The 13,483-nt window shown below is 39.9% G+C and overlaps 3 protein-coding genes across 4 annotated transcripts; 1 reads left to right on the top strand and 2 right to left on the bottom strand.

Annotated features, from left to right (window-relative positions):
- The first annotated feature begins 315 nt into the window (after nucleotides 1-315).
- Nucleotides 316-5,155, top strand: LOC112280914 (pentatricopeptide repeat-containing protein At4g35850, mitochondrial). The gene is made up of 14 exons (XM_024517285.3): nucleotides 316-562; nucleotides 1,077-1,129; nucleotides 1,328-1,462; nucleotides 1,584-1,746; nucleotides 1,932-1,997; nucleotides 2,211-2,308; nucleotides 2,526-2,643; nucleotides 2,873-3,067; nucleotides 3,282-3,358; nucleotides 3,482-3,575; nucleotides 3,770-3,835; nucleotides 3,949-4,026; nucleotides 4,142-4,243; nucleotides 4,422-5,155. The coding sequence occupies exons 1-14, from the start codon at nucleotides 473-475 to the stop codon at nucleotides 4,677-4,679; spliced, it is 1,593 nt and encodes a 530-aa protein (XP_024373053.1). The 5' UTR covers nucleotides 316-472; the 3' UTR covers nucleotides 4,680-5,155.
- Nucleotides 5,156-8,354: 3,199 nt separating this feature from the next.
- Nucleotides 8,355-10,452, bottom strand: LOC112281039 (uncharacterized). Its single transcript, XM_024517182.3, has one exon. It carries the CDS (start codon nucleotides 9,763-9,765, stop codon nucleotides 8,497-8,499), a length of 1,269 nt encoding a protein of 422 aa, XP_024372950.1. The 5' UTR covers nucleotides 9,766-10,452; the 3' UTR covers nucleotides 8,355-8,496.
- Nucleotides 10,453-11,536: 1,084 nt separating this feature from the next.
- Nucleotides 11,537-13,138, bottom strand: LOC112281044 (uncharacterized). Of its 2 annotated transcripts, none has more exons than XM_024517191.3 (4): nucleotides 12,913-13,138; nucleotides 12,521-12,637; nucleotides 11,968-12,155; nucleotides 11,537-11,738 (listed from the first exon to the last, which is right to left on the bottom strand). In XM_024517191.3, the coding sequence occupies exons 1-4, from the start codon at nucleotides 13,121-13,123 to the stop codon at nucleotides 11,634-11,636; spliced, it is 621 nt and encodes a 206-aa protein (XP_024372959.1). In that variant the 5' UTR covers nucleotides 13,124-13,138; the 3' UTR covers nucleotides 11,537-11,633. The 2 variants fall into 2 exon arrangements, with proteins under 2 accessions (XP_024372959.1, XP_024372969.1); XM_024517201.3 differs by having other exon boundaries at nucleotides 11,968-12,152.
- Nucleotides 13,139-13,483: the final 345 nt, after the last annotated feature.

Here is a 13,483-nt window from a genome sequence, read left to right as displayed (position 1 = left end):
GCCATCGAGCTCCCAAGCGGAACCTCAAAAAGTAAAAGGAAACCAAGGCAAAGAGAAAAAGTGAAGAAGAAGCTTGTGCTCTCTCATCACCCACACCAGTGCTCACTGCAGCTGATTCCTTCTCATTGCCATCTCACAAATCTACGACAAAACAAACGTCATCCATGAGACGTTCATCACGACCCCTTCCTCATTCATCTTCCTAGGTGATCAACGTCGACGAAAAAAATCATCCATATTAACCAGCACATTATCATTCATCCATCCATATGGGTTTTGGGTGTCCAGGTTTCTCCTTTGGAGATGGAAGCGTGGAGCATAGCAAAGTGGGGCTTGTGGATGCAGAGCAGAGTGCTTGCGTCGCGATTGTCGAGAGCAGTAGCAGCAGCAATTTAGCGAGAGAGAGCGGGCGAGCTGGAGTCTGACCAGGAGAGAGAGAGACACAGAGAAGAGCTTCTCTTCGAGGGCCGACATGAGACGAGCGGTGTTGCAGCGCCTCTCGCGCTGTGCGATTCGACTTAGGCCTGTCAATGCATTGTCGAGTTTTGCCGCTTCGGAGAAGGTTTGTCCTGGACTTGGTTGCACTTGGTTGGGGTTGGTTATTTTTTTTGTAATTTAGCACCTGGAGGTGGAGATGCTCTTCGATTTCGATACCGGTTGGGTCAGAAGTTATGTGGGTTTGTAAGAGTGGGGAATTGAGAGATGGGGTTGGTGCTTGAGGCTATTTTTGGGATTTTGTTTTCAGGAGGAATCGCTTTTTTAATGCTTGAGGGGCCTGAATGCTGTAGAGTTCTCAAAATGATGGTCCAGGTTTGGTGTTTTGTAAATTTGGGGTTTAGGGTTTTTCGCGGTTTGTGCTGAGGATCCGATTCCGAAAGTATGATAAATTGTGGCTCTTTATATCATCCCCCATGTCTTATTAAAATGAGAGTTTTAAGTCTTGTTTTGCAGATAATGTGTAGAATCTTAATTCAATTTTCTGTGTATTTTAGCTTTAATCGTAAATTTTCAACCGTCGATGCTTGGGCATGCTGTCCTCTTTATGCATTGATTCGTCTGTTTTCATTTTTTGGCAGTTAATCAACTCAAATTCATCAGCATGGGATTCAGTGAACGTCGCATTCTCGAGGTTTGAACAGCCTGCTCCTAGTTGCAACTCATTTTCTGCATTGTAGCCGTGCTTGTGGCAGAATGTTTTTTGTGTCTGTGAATGCGCTTTAGTCCCGAATTATGATCACCTTTTTGTGAGATGTTTTGGGAGTGAACGAAACTACTATCACATTTGAGTTGCGGGTTTATATGATTTCTTTTGAACTCATGCAAGCAGGGACGATTTCACAACGTTCGGTGCCCGGCAGAACTACTCTACCAGTCAGAATGCAGCAGCCTATGCCTCGCGTAATTATGCTAACACCATTCATGAGTACGACAAGGTACTAGAAGAGCTCAATCACAACAAGCGGTAAGTGTTGCTTTTAATACCTTCTTCAAAATATCGCCTTTTGCAGCATCTTAGCTACTTATTTGACCACGGTAGCTCAAGGAAATTCATTAGAGTGCTGTGTCTTGGTGAACGTCTGCAGGTCATATTTGATGCGGGATGTGTACGAAGACATGCAGTTGGATGGTGTTCGGCCTGTTCGAAACACCTTCCATATTCTTATCACGGGTTGTATGAAAGGTCAAAGGCTGCAGGATGCGATATACTTTTTTGATGAAATGAAAGCTATGGGGCTTGTACCTGATGTAAGTGCAGGTTTCTTCTGCATAGTGTAATGTTTGTCTTTTAAAGGTCTCAAATGCATTATGTGTTTTTCCGGAACTCATTAAATTCTATTAGAATTCAATCCAAGTGCATAACCAGATTTAGCGGGTAAATCCCTGCATATTTATTACTGTCGCTACAAGTAAAAACTCGTGGTTTTGTTCAGATTGTGCTCTATAACTGTATCATCTCAACATGTGGACAAGCAAATCAAATCGAGCGTGCTTTCCAGGTACATCAATCACTATGAAGTGGTTTTAGAGAATTTTCAACGTGAACTCTACTGAGAGTCGCATTTTGCATTCAGTTTTGGAATGTTACTCTTGAAATGCTTACACAGGGCTGTTCACAAATTCGCTTTTCGAAGTTTGGATGTTACTCTTGGCAGTGCACTTATCCTTTGAAACCTGCCTTTTATTTTTATTTTTATGATGGATTACAATAGGTGGCAGCAGAGATGGAGTCGAACGGGATGAAGCCAACTCACCGCACCTTCCTCGCACTTCTCAATGCATGTGGCACAGCTGGCCGTGTAGAAGAAGCGTATGTTTCTTCACTGTACACTCTCGTTTAGACATGTCAAGCTAGCTCGTCGAAATTACTATTTTATTTTTTTTTATTTTTTTTTCTACCTTCAAAAGGGTCTTTTAAATACTATAAAAGGGAGTCCCGATCCTCGACCTGTTTTTGGTGCATCTCTACCATAAAGATTATTTTCCTGAAAGTGCGATATAATTGATATTGTGACTTTGTTCTACAGCAACGGTGTCGTGCAAAGGATGGCAGCTTTTGGTTTGACCTTGAACAGTTCATGCTATTCTGCACTTATTCAAGCCCGTAAGAACCACCGTCCTATCAATCATTTGACATTCCAAAAGGTTAGCATGATATACTTCACCTTTTTATCTTACTTATTTATTTAACTAATTAAATATTTTTCTTTCTTTCAATCAATTAACTCATATCAGGTCATGTTTTCCCTTCTACGTGTTTGCGTGTTTTCATCTATCTGGTTCAAGAGGTTCAATTTGCCTATATTGCAAGAACATCTATTGATCCTCGTGTATGCATTAGATTTGCTGATAGTAAGTCATGCTATGTTTGCAGATATTTGAACTCCTGGAACAGTCGAAAGGTTCTGACACGCTTCCAGGTGAAGGTGAAGGTCGGGATGATTTTGAAGAGGAGCTGGCAAATCTTGTAACAGGAGGAGGTCTTCAGCCTACCCGCAGCTTTGTGAATCGTGGACTTAATGTTTACCAGTCTGCATTACGGGCTTGCGGCGATCTGGGAAATATTGAGGTTGGTGATTGCGAAATAATGAGCTGAGTGAGATCAGTTGTTTTTAATTTGAATTTTTGAAAATATATTGATTTGTATGATAGAGCCTCAATTTTGTCAATATTAAGCTTTGAGGTTTCATATTCATTTCATGTTACCTTGAGTTTAATTTTATTCACACGCTGTAAGTGCGATACTCATCAACCTACTTGAATATGGTGGCGGCTGGTTGCAGGCAGTAGAGAAGATTATTGGAATGATGAGACAGGATAATCTCCAACTCGATGCCATTACCATTACTGAGCTTGTCAAGTGAGTGAAGTCATGAAGAATTTATATGTCAGTTTTTGATTTAAGAGTTTATCCTTTTCCTTTTTTTGATTGCTTTTGCCTCCACAAATGAAACTAACTCCAAAAGGTGGTTTTCCTTTTAAGGGCTTACATTGGACGTGGGCAAATGGAAAAAGCTATGCAAGTTGTGGAGGATTACATTGAGAGTGGCAAGAATCCATCGTTAAGTCTTTACATTGTAAGTGGACTCCTTTTGCTTCTAATCCTTGTATTTTACTATTTTAGACTTTGTAAGCCTAGATATGTTTTAGAAAACGTTAAAAGTTCCTCGTTGTGGCCTCGTTTACTTTTGGTTGTCATATCTCATCGAAGAAAGAACTTTTAAGTTACAGACAACCTAGTGCGCTTACTCTACTTGTCTGGCCATGGCAGACACTCATTGAAAGCTGCCTTCAACGACGCACTGTAGCAAATATGGCAGCTGCTAAAAAGCTTCTGGTGCGTGTGTACAACTGCAACTTCTAGGTTGCGTCCACATTGTTTTCGGTGCATTTTCATTCTGATTGGAAAGATGGACTTGATTATTCATGTTTCTGTTTTGTCTTACTCAGGATCAAATGGACGAAAGAGGCTTTTTCTTGAACACAAGCATTGGATCCAACTTCCTTTACCTTGCTTCATTGGATACAGTACGCACAATTTTTCTCTACCATTTTTTCATACCTTTTCTGATGGAAATGAGGTAAATGCCAGTAGATTACAAAATGGATGTCTTATTCCTTGTGCCTTGTTCCATTGTTACAGGCAGGAGACTATTCCACTGCAAATACCATATGGGACATGATGCAGAAGCGGAATCTACGGCCCTCCGTCAAATCCCTCACATCTTACAGCAGTGGCTTGCAGGTTAGTCTGAACACCTCATTTTATTTTATGTTTGTTTGATGCATTCCAAATGTTTTCTTTCTGTTCTTGTTTTCACCGCTTACACTACTTGGACTTATACATCAAAAGTATATATTCTTTGTCCACATCAATAAATTATATTTCATTTCATATAACCATGATATATTGTAATGTCCAGCTAAAAAAAGTCCCTGAAGATGATCCTCGGTTAGCAGCTACTAAAGACATCATTGCAAGAGTACAAAAGAAGAACAACTGGATTCGTGGAGCCCAAACCGAGTCAGCAAAAGAAGCTGATCAAGAGCAAGAACATGGAGAAGACGTTCACCATGAACATATTATGCAAGATGATGTTGCTGCAGATGATCAACACATGGAGTCTGTTACTACAGACAGCGATACTGAAGAGCCACGTAAGGAGCCTGTTACAGCTTGATAGTCTTTGCTTGCGGGCAACAAGATAGTTAATTGTCTGACCAGAACAGGATTGCAACCTTGTTTCGCTCAACATTTGAAACAATGAAGAAGATGTGGATGTATCAGCGGTTCAACTTTGGTTTTCACGCCTTCTATGCAAGTAGGTGACTTTTCCTGGTTTATTCTCTCATCTATTCTTCGATTTTTCAGCCAATCCTCGTAATGTTCACAAGTGCATATGAAATCACCGTAACGTGGGTTTCAGACCAGCCAGCAGGCAAGCAATTTACGAATTAGTACTGATGTTGAATGTGATGGAACACAGTATGTAGGGCTTGGCTACGCCCTTAAAAATAGTGTAGGGACATTAAGTCATGCATAATTGATTCACATGTAACACCAGGGTTGGACTACTCGGTGAAAGTCAAGGATATCTTGTTACATAATACTTTTACCATGTGCGGTGCTTTGCATCATATTCCCCTTTTACTGGTACTTCTTGAGCCATCAGAGACAAAGTTTTGAAACCCAATGTGGTCTATCCCCTCCTACTGAAGAATGAACTTTTGCATCGGAAATCTCGACTTGATATACGTTACTAACTTGCTAGAGTTCTCTGACAGTATCCAAGCGCGGATCATGAAGTAAGCCTGCCATCTTTGGAAATCTTCTATGGACTCAGATGTCATTCCTCTCTGTTCGCTGATAAATTTGTTCGTCTTACAGCATGTCTACGGTAACTGAGATAGTTTTTATTACTTTATTATTTTATCATTTATTTATATACTCAAATATTGGAATAGAGATTCTAAAATAGTATTATGGCAGATTGTAAGAATTGTTTTACGAAAAATAATATTGTAAAAATATTTAACATATTGTTATACAACAAAAATTAGAATCACTGCCAAGCAATTTTTTTGCACAACTAAATTTATGGTGATTAGAAAACAGTTCCAAAAAGAACTACTATTTCATACATAAAATTACATACTTCCATAGAGGATTTTTACGACTTTTAATAATATTATTTACTTTAAATTTATTCTTTATATAATATTTCTATTTATTATTATTATTTATATTAAAATTAATAAAAAATAATATTATTGTAGCTAAGATTAAAGTTCTTTACCACAAGGCTACTCAAATGGGAAGTAGTTTACTTATTTAAGTAATAAATAACAACATATCAATTCAATGCTTCTCATCAAAAATACTTCAAAGGTTATTAATACAATTTATAGATGAGCAAATACTAAAATAAATATCTAAATTGTTTTAAATTAGGTATTAGAAACAAAGTTATTTTCGTTCTTTGATTAAATCTTTTCCACAATTATTGTTAGACATAAATAGATACTGAAAAAATAACAATTTATAGAAGTTTTTGCATGCATTAAAAGCTCAAAATACTATATATAGTTGAAAAATCTATGTTTGCATTAGAACAACTTTTAAAATGTAATTCCATTAAAGCAATGAAAATTTCAATTACAAATATTTCTTATTGATCAAAATATATTACAATCTCTTATATGCAGAAAATAACACAAATATTACTTTCTATCCTATTCATCAAATCTATATTTCTAAGACCAAACTATCAATTCTAAATCATCCTAAAACCAATATTTCATCTCTTTGTATATATTAATAACTTAATTTTAACCTACAACTTTACTATAGAATTTATTATTTCTAAACCTTAAATAATCTCTACCTAAACAAATATACCTTATAAATTTAGATGCATGATTAAAACAAATATTTCAATAAGGTGTAAACATGCTAAAACATATTTATAATAAGAATACAACATCATGACATGCAATTTTTGAAATACATTGACCTGCTTTTGATTAAATAAAAAACCAACTTGAATACTAAAAGACATCTAATCAAATTTTATCTTGTATCAACATCAACCAACTACATTATAAGTTCTTGTTGCAAATTTTTAATCAACATAACTTTCAACAACTATTATTTCTACCTATCTTTTTAGTTCCACAAGTTAGATTATTATTGATGTGATTCATTTTACTATCTAAACTCCTACTAACTATTTTAATATCTGTTATAAACTTAAAAATTGCATATACTATACTTACTTACTTAGACAATTACATATACACTTAATAGACATACTAGTATTAATCACAATAACTCATTATCACACTTTTGTGATTTCTAACTTATCAAGGAAAAATGTTTCTCTCCATATATTAAACTTACTAATTCAATTTTGATTTTCACTTTGTAAATCTACAATCTCATATTTAAACTTCCAAATCTCATATACTATGCTTATTAAATAAAATAACAATATCTATATTTATTAGACCTTAAACCACTTATCACATTAATATATTACCATATTCTTGTAATTTCTAATTTTCTATTAATAAATACATAAAAATATAAAAATTAAGATAATAAAAGTATCACTTTTATATCAATTCAAATCTATTTTTACACCTATGTCTATGTTCATTCCTTTATATAATCTAGCCATCAAGCAAAAGCACATTCCTCCATCAAAAAATACAAATGCTTCTAATACAAATAATTGCATTCACAACCAATTAGGTGTTCCAAACCCATTAATGTATAAATCACAAACAATTCTTCAAACTAAATTTATACATATTTTTAACAAAGTATAAAAATCCTTCATGATAATCAGAAAATTAATAAAATGCATTAGTTCCTTAGTATTTTATTAATATACACAAATATAGACCTTATTTGAAATATTGCAAAAAAAATTACATTTGGATTTACAGGAGTCTATAACAATGAATATTCCATTTCTAAATATTATAAACAAAGATTTTCATTGCAACATTTTTTTTTTGAATTTAATACAATTACTTAGTTACATTCTATTCTCATTCAACTTCTTGAAAACTTAATCCGTTCTCTTTAAATGCAATATCCTTTTAATTTACAATCACCTTTCAGTTGGATCTAATCATGCTCAAGGTCGGAATGAGATTGATTGGTGATCATCATCTACAAGTCAAATAAAATACTAACGAAGACATATTCGTTGCAGTGTTGGTACTACCACCCAACTACTTCCAGCACTCACTCTGATAAACTAGGTCCCATTTACGCATTGCAGCAAACCCTATTCTCAAGCAAACCTGTATAAGCTGGTCCTTTGGAAAAAAAATCTCTCTAATAATCAGCAATGGGGGTCACCGCATTTGTTACCGTAGGGGACAGAGTTAAAGAAATGAACTCATCAATTTCGATCAGCGACACTTTTTTGTGGAATTGATACACAATTCATCTGCACATTTGTTGTTTTGCTCCTTCGATCAAAGAGTAAAACATAAACTTTGTGGATTGATTGGTACTTTGTTGGGTGCAATGGGTGACAAAAAACAACCATAACCTACTCAAAGCAGCACTGTGAGTAAAAGTTGTGTCATGTCTATCGAAAATTCGATTGCCGCTGAATATGCAGTAGCCATGTCACGACGATGTTCGTGTGCATGTCGACCTCTTGAGGTTTTCTCTTACGGACAAAGGCAAGGCATTTGCCACGCAGCATGAAGCTCTGAGAAGTACAACCAACGGTTGTAACCTATAGAAAGCCCATATGACTTCTTCAGAATATGAGTACATAGAGCTTCGTAGAGGTGCGCGTGATGTTACGAGCTGTGAAACAATAGAGAAGGAATAGTTCGAAAGAAAATCAGATTTTTAGTTCTTCCATAAAGCTTAAGGTAGTACCTAAAACGCAACTAAAGGACATTGGTAAGTAGAAATGTAAGGTAGATTGATACAACCTGCAATGTGGATGAGCAGGCTGAGAATTCTATTCAATAGCTGTTGCCCTGGAGAGCCCACAGATGCTCGATCAAGTCATTCCTCAAGCTAAAATGCCGACCCAAATCATCTATGTCTTCAGTGCCTTGCGTTTCCAGAGCAAATGATTCCCCGCGTCTCAACTGAACGATCTGCTCATCAAAACAGGGCTCCAGATTCAGGTCTTGCTCATCTTCTATTATCATGTTGTGTAAAATGACGCAGGCGTACATGATGTCCCTCACCACCTCCTTATCCCAAAGCCTAGAAGGATTCTGAATTACTGCGAAGCGAGATTGCAACACTCCGAAGCAGCGCTCAACGTCCCTTCTGCAAGCTTCATGCATCTCTGCAAACAGACAGTTCTTCTCTACTTGAGGCTCATGAATCGTTTGCACAAACACACTCCACCTGGGATAGGTATCGTCCGTGAGCAAATAATACCGCGGATACTCAACCCCGTTCACCGAGAATTTGAACTCATTTGCAGCAACGGACAGCATGTTGGCAACCACTGGGCTCCTATCTACGAGACTCAGGTCATTCTTCCCACCGGGCAGTCCAAAATGGCAGTGCCAAATCCACGAGCGCTTATCAACTATGGCTTCGAGGATTATGGCGTTGTTCCTATCTTTCTTCCAATTTTTCCAATCGTAATACATACAATCTAAAGATGCAAACATGCCAGGAAAGCCTCTGGCAGCATTGTTCTCCATTTGACACCGCACGTCCGCTGCAGTTGGCTGTCTAAGGTATCTCCCCTCGAAGACCTCACGCACAGCCCTCACAAACTTCTTCAAACACAACATGGCTGTGCTTTCTCCAAGGCGGCAATACTCGTCGCACGCATCAGCAAGGCCGCGGCGACCCACAAGCACGCGGATCGCCGCAGTACACTTCTGCAAGGGCGACAAGCCCGGTTGGCCACAAGCATCGCGCCGTTGCACAAAGAAATCGTCGTGGGCTGTCACGGAATTCATGATGCGGAGGAACAGACTACGCCGCATCCGATACCGACGCCGAAACATTCTGTCGTCATGCACAGGCGATTGCGCGAAGTAGTCGCGCCATATCCTCTCCTGCCCGACCTGTCTTCCCCTCTCCACATTAGCTCGCCGGCCTGGTCTAGACCCACCATGGGGCCCTCGCATGCGCTTCGATACAACCGCGGCACTTAGCCCTTGGAGCAACAAAATGTTCGTCATCGCATCCTCGTCGTCGTCGTTACTCAATTCTTGCTGCATCATATCTATCAGTCTCTTCCGCCATCGCTCCAGTTCCATTTCCTTGCCTGCACAGCTAGCGATGCAGCAATCACTGAGCGAGTTTACAGCGACGAAATCTTACGGTATACAGAAAGTACCGGGCGTGGGTGGGGTGCCTTAGGGTTTCTCTTCCACGGGCAACCACCCGGTGTGCCACATGCACACTCCAAATGAGCCTCTAACCCAGAATCTGGATGCAGGATAGGATGACAAGCCAGGGTGAAGATACTCTGCGAGTCTCAACAAACACGGGCTCTGAGAGGTTTCACTCGAAATGGCTACGATACCGTGATCACTGCACACTCATTCGCATAGAAAGACGGGGCACATTCTAACCAGGGATTGCTGCACGTAAAATCATTGATCATTTTTTTCTATCAGAGTCGGAAGTTGGCTTAGGTTTGGGATGAGTCACCAAGATTCAGGGTTCATAGATAACTTCAACTCTGCTCTCAGGGCTCTTCGGAATCGACAAGAATAAGAAGCTAGTGACTTCGATGATGCGTTTATCATGTGCTTATTACAAGGACTCCTGTGGCGACCGTTATTGCTGAGTATTTTCAGGGAAACGCCTGCCTCCCTGAATGCGTGTGGGTTGCGATTCTTGCACACGCGGCTTGAGCTTTATATCCCTGGTTGGGTTTCTGCTTGCCTTGCTGGATTGCTCTCTTGACGCAGGCCCAGTGGATATGCGTGGCGGACGAGTGTGCGCAATGCGAAATATCAGTAACTGCCCGACTTTCTCGTCTTGTTTCGAGTCGATCTCGATAGGTCCAACGTTTGTGCCGAGCTTTAGGGTTTTGGAAAACCTGATTCAGGGATCCTTTTCTCCTTTGAGACCTTGTTCTTGATTTGCTCATTTGAGTCTTTCTATTACGTATTGTTGGTCTGTAGTTGGAGATCATGAACATGTCTTCAAGGACCTACAAGCCCATGTTGCTGTTCTTTCCTTCTCTTTTCTATCGCTCCTTCCAACCTCACCGTTTCTAGCATTCCCTGTTCCAAAGCTTTAAATCAAGGTGTGGAGAAGTTGGACAGTAGAAAGTTATGCAACGGATCTCTCATCTCGCATCTGATGATGGTGAATAATGTAGTTCTTCACAAACCAGAGACATATCGACACGTCGTCTTCAATTACCCACTTCTTCACAAGCCAAACGTGCTGGTACCCCCTGTGGTTCACTTTTGCACTATTGTTGCCGTTGTTTCACAGTAACGGTAGTATTAATTGATTTTCAGATGTTCGGAATGGTCTTAATGTTGATGATTGTTTTTTTTTAAAGTAATTCATTGTTGTTGGCAAGAGCTCGTGTGGAGATGGGTCTTTGAATTACTTACGGATTCTGTACTACCATCTAGACATCGCCTTGATCTAACGCATTTGAAATGCTTAACCTGGCAAAGCCAAAATACACGATTGGGGGATCTCATGTGCTCTCAAATTCAAGTTTGACAGTAATAAAGACAACCCTGGACCCTGATCTCTACCTGTTAATCCATTAACATGAAACCCCCTGACACAAGAAAAGTTGTTTTCATCACCAAAGTTGGCTAAATACACTTAAATGCATCAAAATCTGGAAAAGCCGAGATTGGTTCTAAGTACATGGACTCCGTACGGAGCAAAGCCACCAATAGATTATGAGAATCCTTTCTACACCTCACTCTCATCGCACTCATTCTTGTGGTTCCTAAATTTCATTTTCGTTGAGGCATTCCAAATTCATTCAAACCGGCAACGTTGCTGAGGAACTACGCATCAAAAACTTCACACAAATAAAATCACGTAGAGCTATGAACATATCAATGTAGATTAACTGCAGCGAAAAGTATAAAAGAATGAGCCTTAGTTTATCATGACTCGCTACTCCAAACAAAGGACATTTTCAATCCCTTGTAGGTGATTGGAACACATTCCATGCCGTCACAATACCGACCAGAGATATGAGACCTAACACAACGGGAGGCACTGGAACTGGGAGTCCGGCGCTCTGCATTCAGAGAAGCACAACCAAACATTAGCATTAACTTGGAAAAAAATGATCTACGATGTTCAATCAACAGAAACAAGATGGTGTTGAAGATGGTGGAATTGTTGAATCTGGTCATTATAGCTTAACATCCCTCCTGACAGCGCAAAGTGCTGACGTCTGGTATATCCCTGAGGTGGAGAGGATTATTCCATATGAATGGGTAAGCGGGTTCGACATAGAATTGTACCTCAAGCACTCCCTTTCCAGAGGAAATTTCGATTCCAATCGCAGCTACGAACCCAAGCATGGCAAAGCGTCCAATCCAGGTGTCCAAGCTCCTTCTATTCCCACCTTCAGTGGATTGGTCACACCGAATATTCATGCTGTGTGCTCTCCGTGATTGTCTACGCGAAGCTAACGAAGCTTTCCATGCTGCTGCCACCAATTTAAGCAATCGACAACAGACAAGTTCAAATCATCCTTCCAAAAACACAACTCCGCATTCGTCCAAATGGACATTTAGCCAGGCAGGCACAAACTAAACCTACATCGCTCCCTCAATATCTCCTTGCTGCTGTACCATACAAGTCAAGCAATTCAGACTCGAGCAACCGAAAGGTTTATCTCAAAAATCTTCCAAGAAAATCCGCAGCAAGCGGCAACCCTCTCTCAACTCAGTCTCACGCCGCTCACCGCCTACTCACACACATCAGATACAAATTCTTAACAAAAAAAAAAAAAAAAAAAAAAAAAAAAGGGGGGGGGGGGAAAAGAAAAAAGGTAAGAAGAAGCATAATCACCCAATTCGCTGCTCCCGAACATTTGACACGAAGCGCTGGAAGACAGCCTTCCGCATGAGCCAGCCATGGAGCCCACTCCATACTCAATAGAGTTCACATTCCTTTGAGCTACAAGTCCTGTACACAACCCATACGAGAAATTAACCAAAAATCCACAACAATTCGGTTCCCGTCGAAGCAAAAACCAGCCACCGACCCAAAGTACGACGAAATGAGCAACACAAGCTACCCCAAACTCAGCTAGTAGCAGAAAGAAATGCCCGCCTCATCTCTTCGAATTAGAAAAAACGCTCCTAATCCAATTCACCCCACAGCGTGAAGTACTTCCTTCAATTTGTCTGGCGGTGATGAGATGGAGACGGCAACTAGAAAGAACAGGATAGGGAACTGACCCAGCGAAGCGCGCCCAAGGCAGGGAGAAGCAGCAGCAGCGGGGGCGGAGATGAGGAGCTTCGCCATGGATGGCAATGGCGATGGTGTCAAAGCGTGGTGGTTGTTCCTCCTCCCCCAGTGAGTGTGTGTGTCATCATCGTCTTCCGAGCTGCAGCCCTGTGAAGCATCTGTTCGGATTCCGTTCACAAGCTGATGATTTCTGCGCTTCATTCATCGCGACTGGCTTCTTGTGTGTACCAGAAAGTGTTCGCTTCGCTACTTTACTGTGTCACGATTGCCTTACGCGTTTTTGTGTTGTAACCATCTCCGCTAATGGGGAAGCAGGCTGAGTTTCAACTATCAGATTCAACTGTTATCACAACGTGCAGAAAGCTAACATGGGAGGGTGCTTTGCCTTCAGAAGCTTGCTAGAATGATGTTTTCACGATGCCTTCGTTTTCGTTGTGAGAGACTCAGATTCTAAGGTTATTCTAGGCTGACGTCATTTTCAAATTCGTTTGGAGTGTGTTGTTGGTTTGCGGATTTGTAACAAAATTCACCCGTGTTGTAGAAAGTTATCGTAAGAATTCA

Source organism: Physcomitrium patens, chromosome 1 (genome assembly GCF_059467195.1).
Source record: "Physcomitrium patens ecotype Gransden chromosome 1, ASM5946719v1, whole genome shotgun sequence".
NCBI lineage: Eukaryota > Viridiplantae > Streptophyta > Bryopsida > Funariales > Funariaceae > Physcomitrium > Physcomitrium patens.
The sequence above is the reverse complement of the archived record's forward strand: the minus strand, read 5'-3'. Positions and strand labels throughout refer to the sequence as shown.

Bases quoted from the DNA above. Each gene is read 5' to 3' on its own strand.
- LOC112281039 (XM_024517182.3), bottom strand. From the start codon at position 9,765: ATGGAACTGGAGCGATGGCGGAAGAGACTGATAGATATGATGCAGCAA.
- LOC112281044 (XM_024517191.3), bottom strand. From the start codon at position 13,123: ATGAAGCGCAGAAATCATCAGCTTGTGAACGGAATCCGAACAGATGCT. The intron at 12,638-12,912 runs GTCAGTTCCCTA...GGTTGTGTACAG, and splicing joins CCTTGGGCGCGCTTCGCTGG to GACTTGTAGCTCAAAGGAAT. The intron at 11,739-11,967 runs GTACAATTCTAT...CTCTGAATGCAG, and splicing joins CTGGAAAGGGAGTGCTTGAG to AGCGCCGGACTCCCAGTTCC.
- LOC112280914 (XM_024517285.3), top strand. From the start codon at position 473: ATGAGACGAGCGGTGTTGCAGCGCCTCTCGCGCTGTGCGATTCGACTT. The intron at 2,644-2,872 runs GTTAGCATGATA...CTATGTTTGCAG, and splicing joins ATCATTTGACATTCCAAAAG to ATATTTGAACTCCTGGAACA. The intron at 4,027-4,141 runs GTACGCACAATT...CCATTGTTACAG, and splicing joins ACCTTGCTTCATTGGATACA to GCAGGAGACTATTCCACTGC.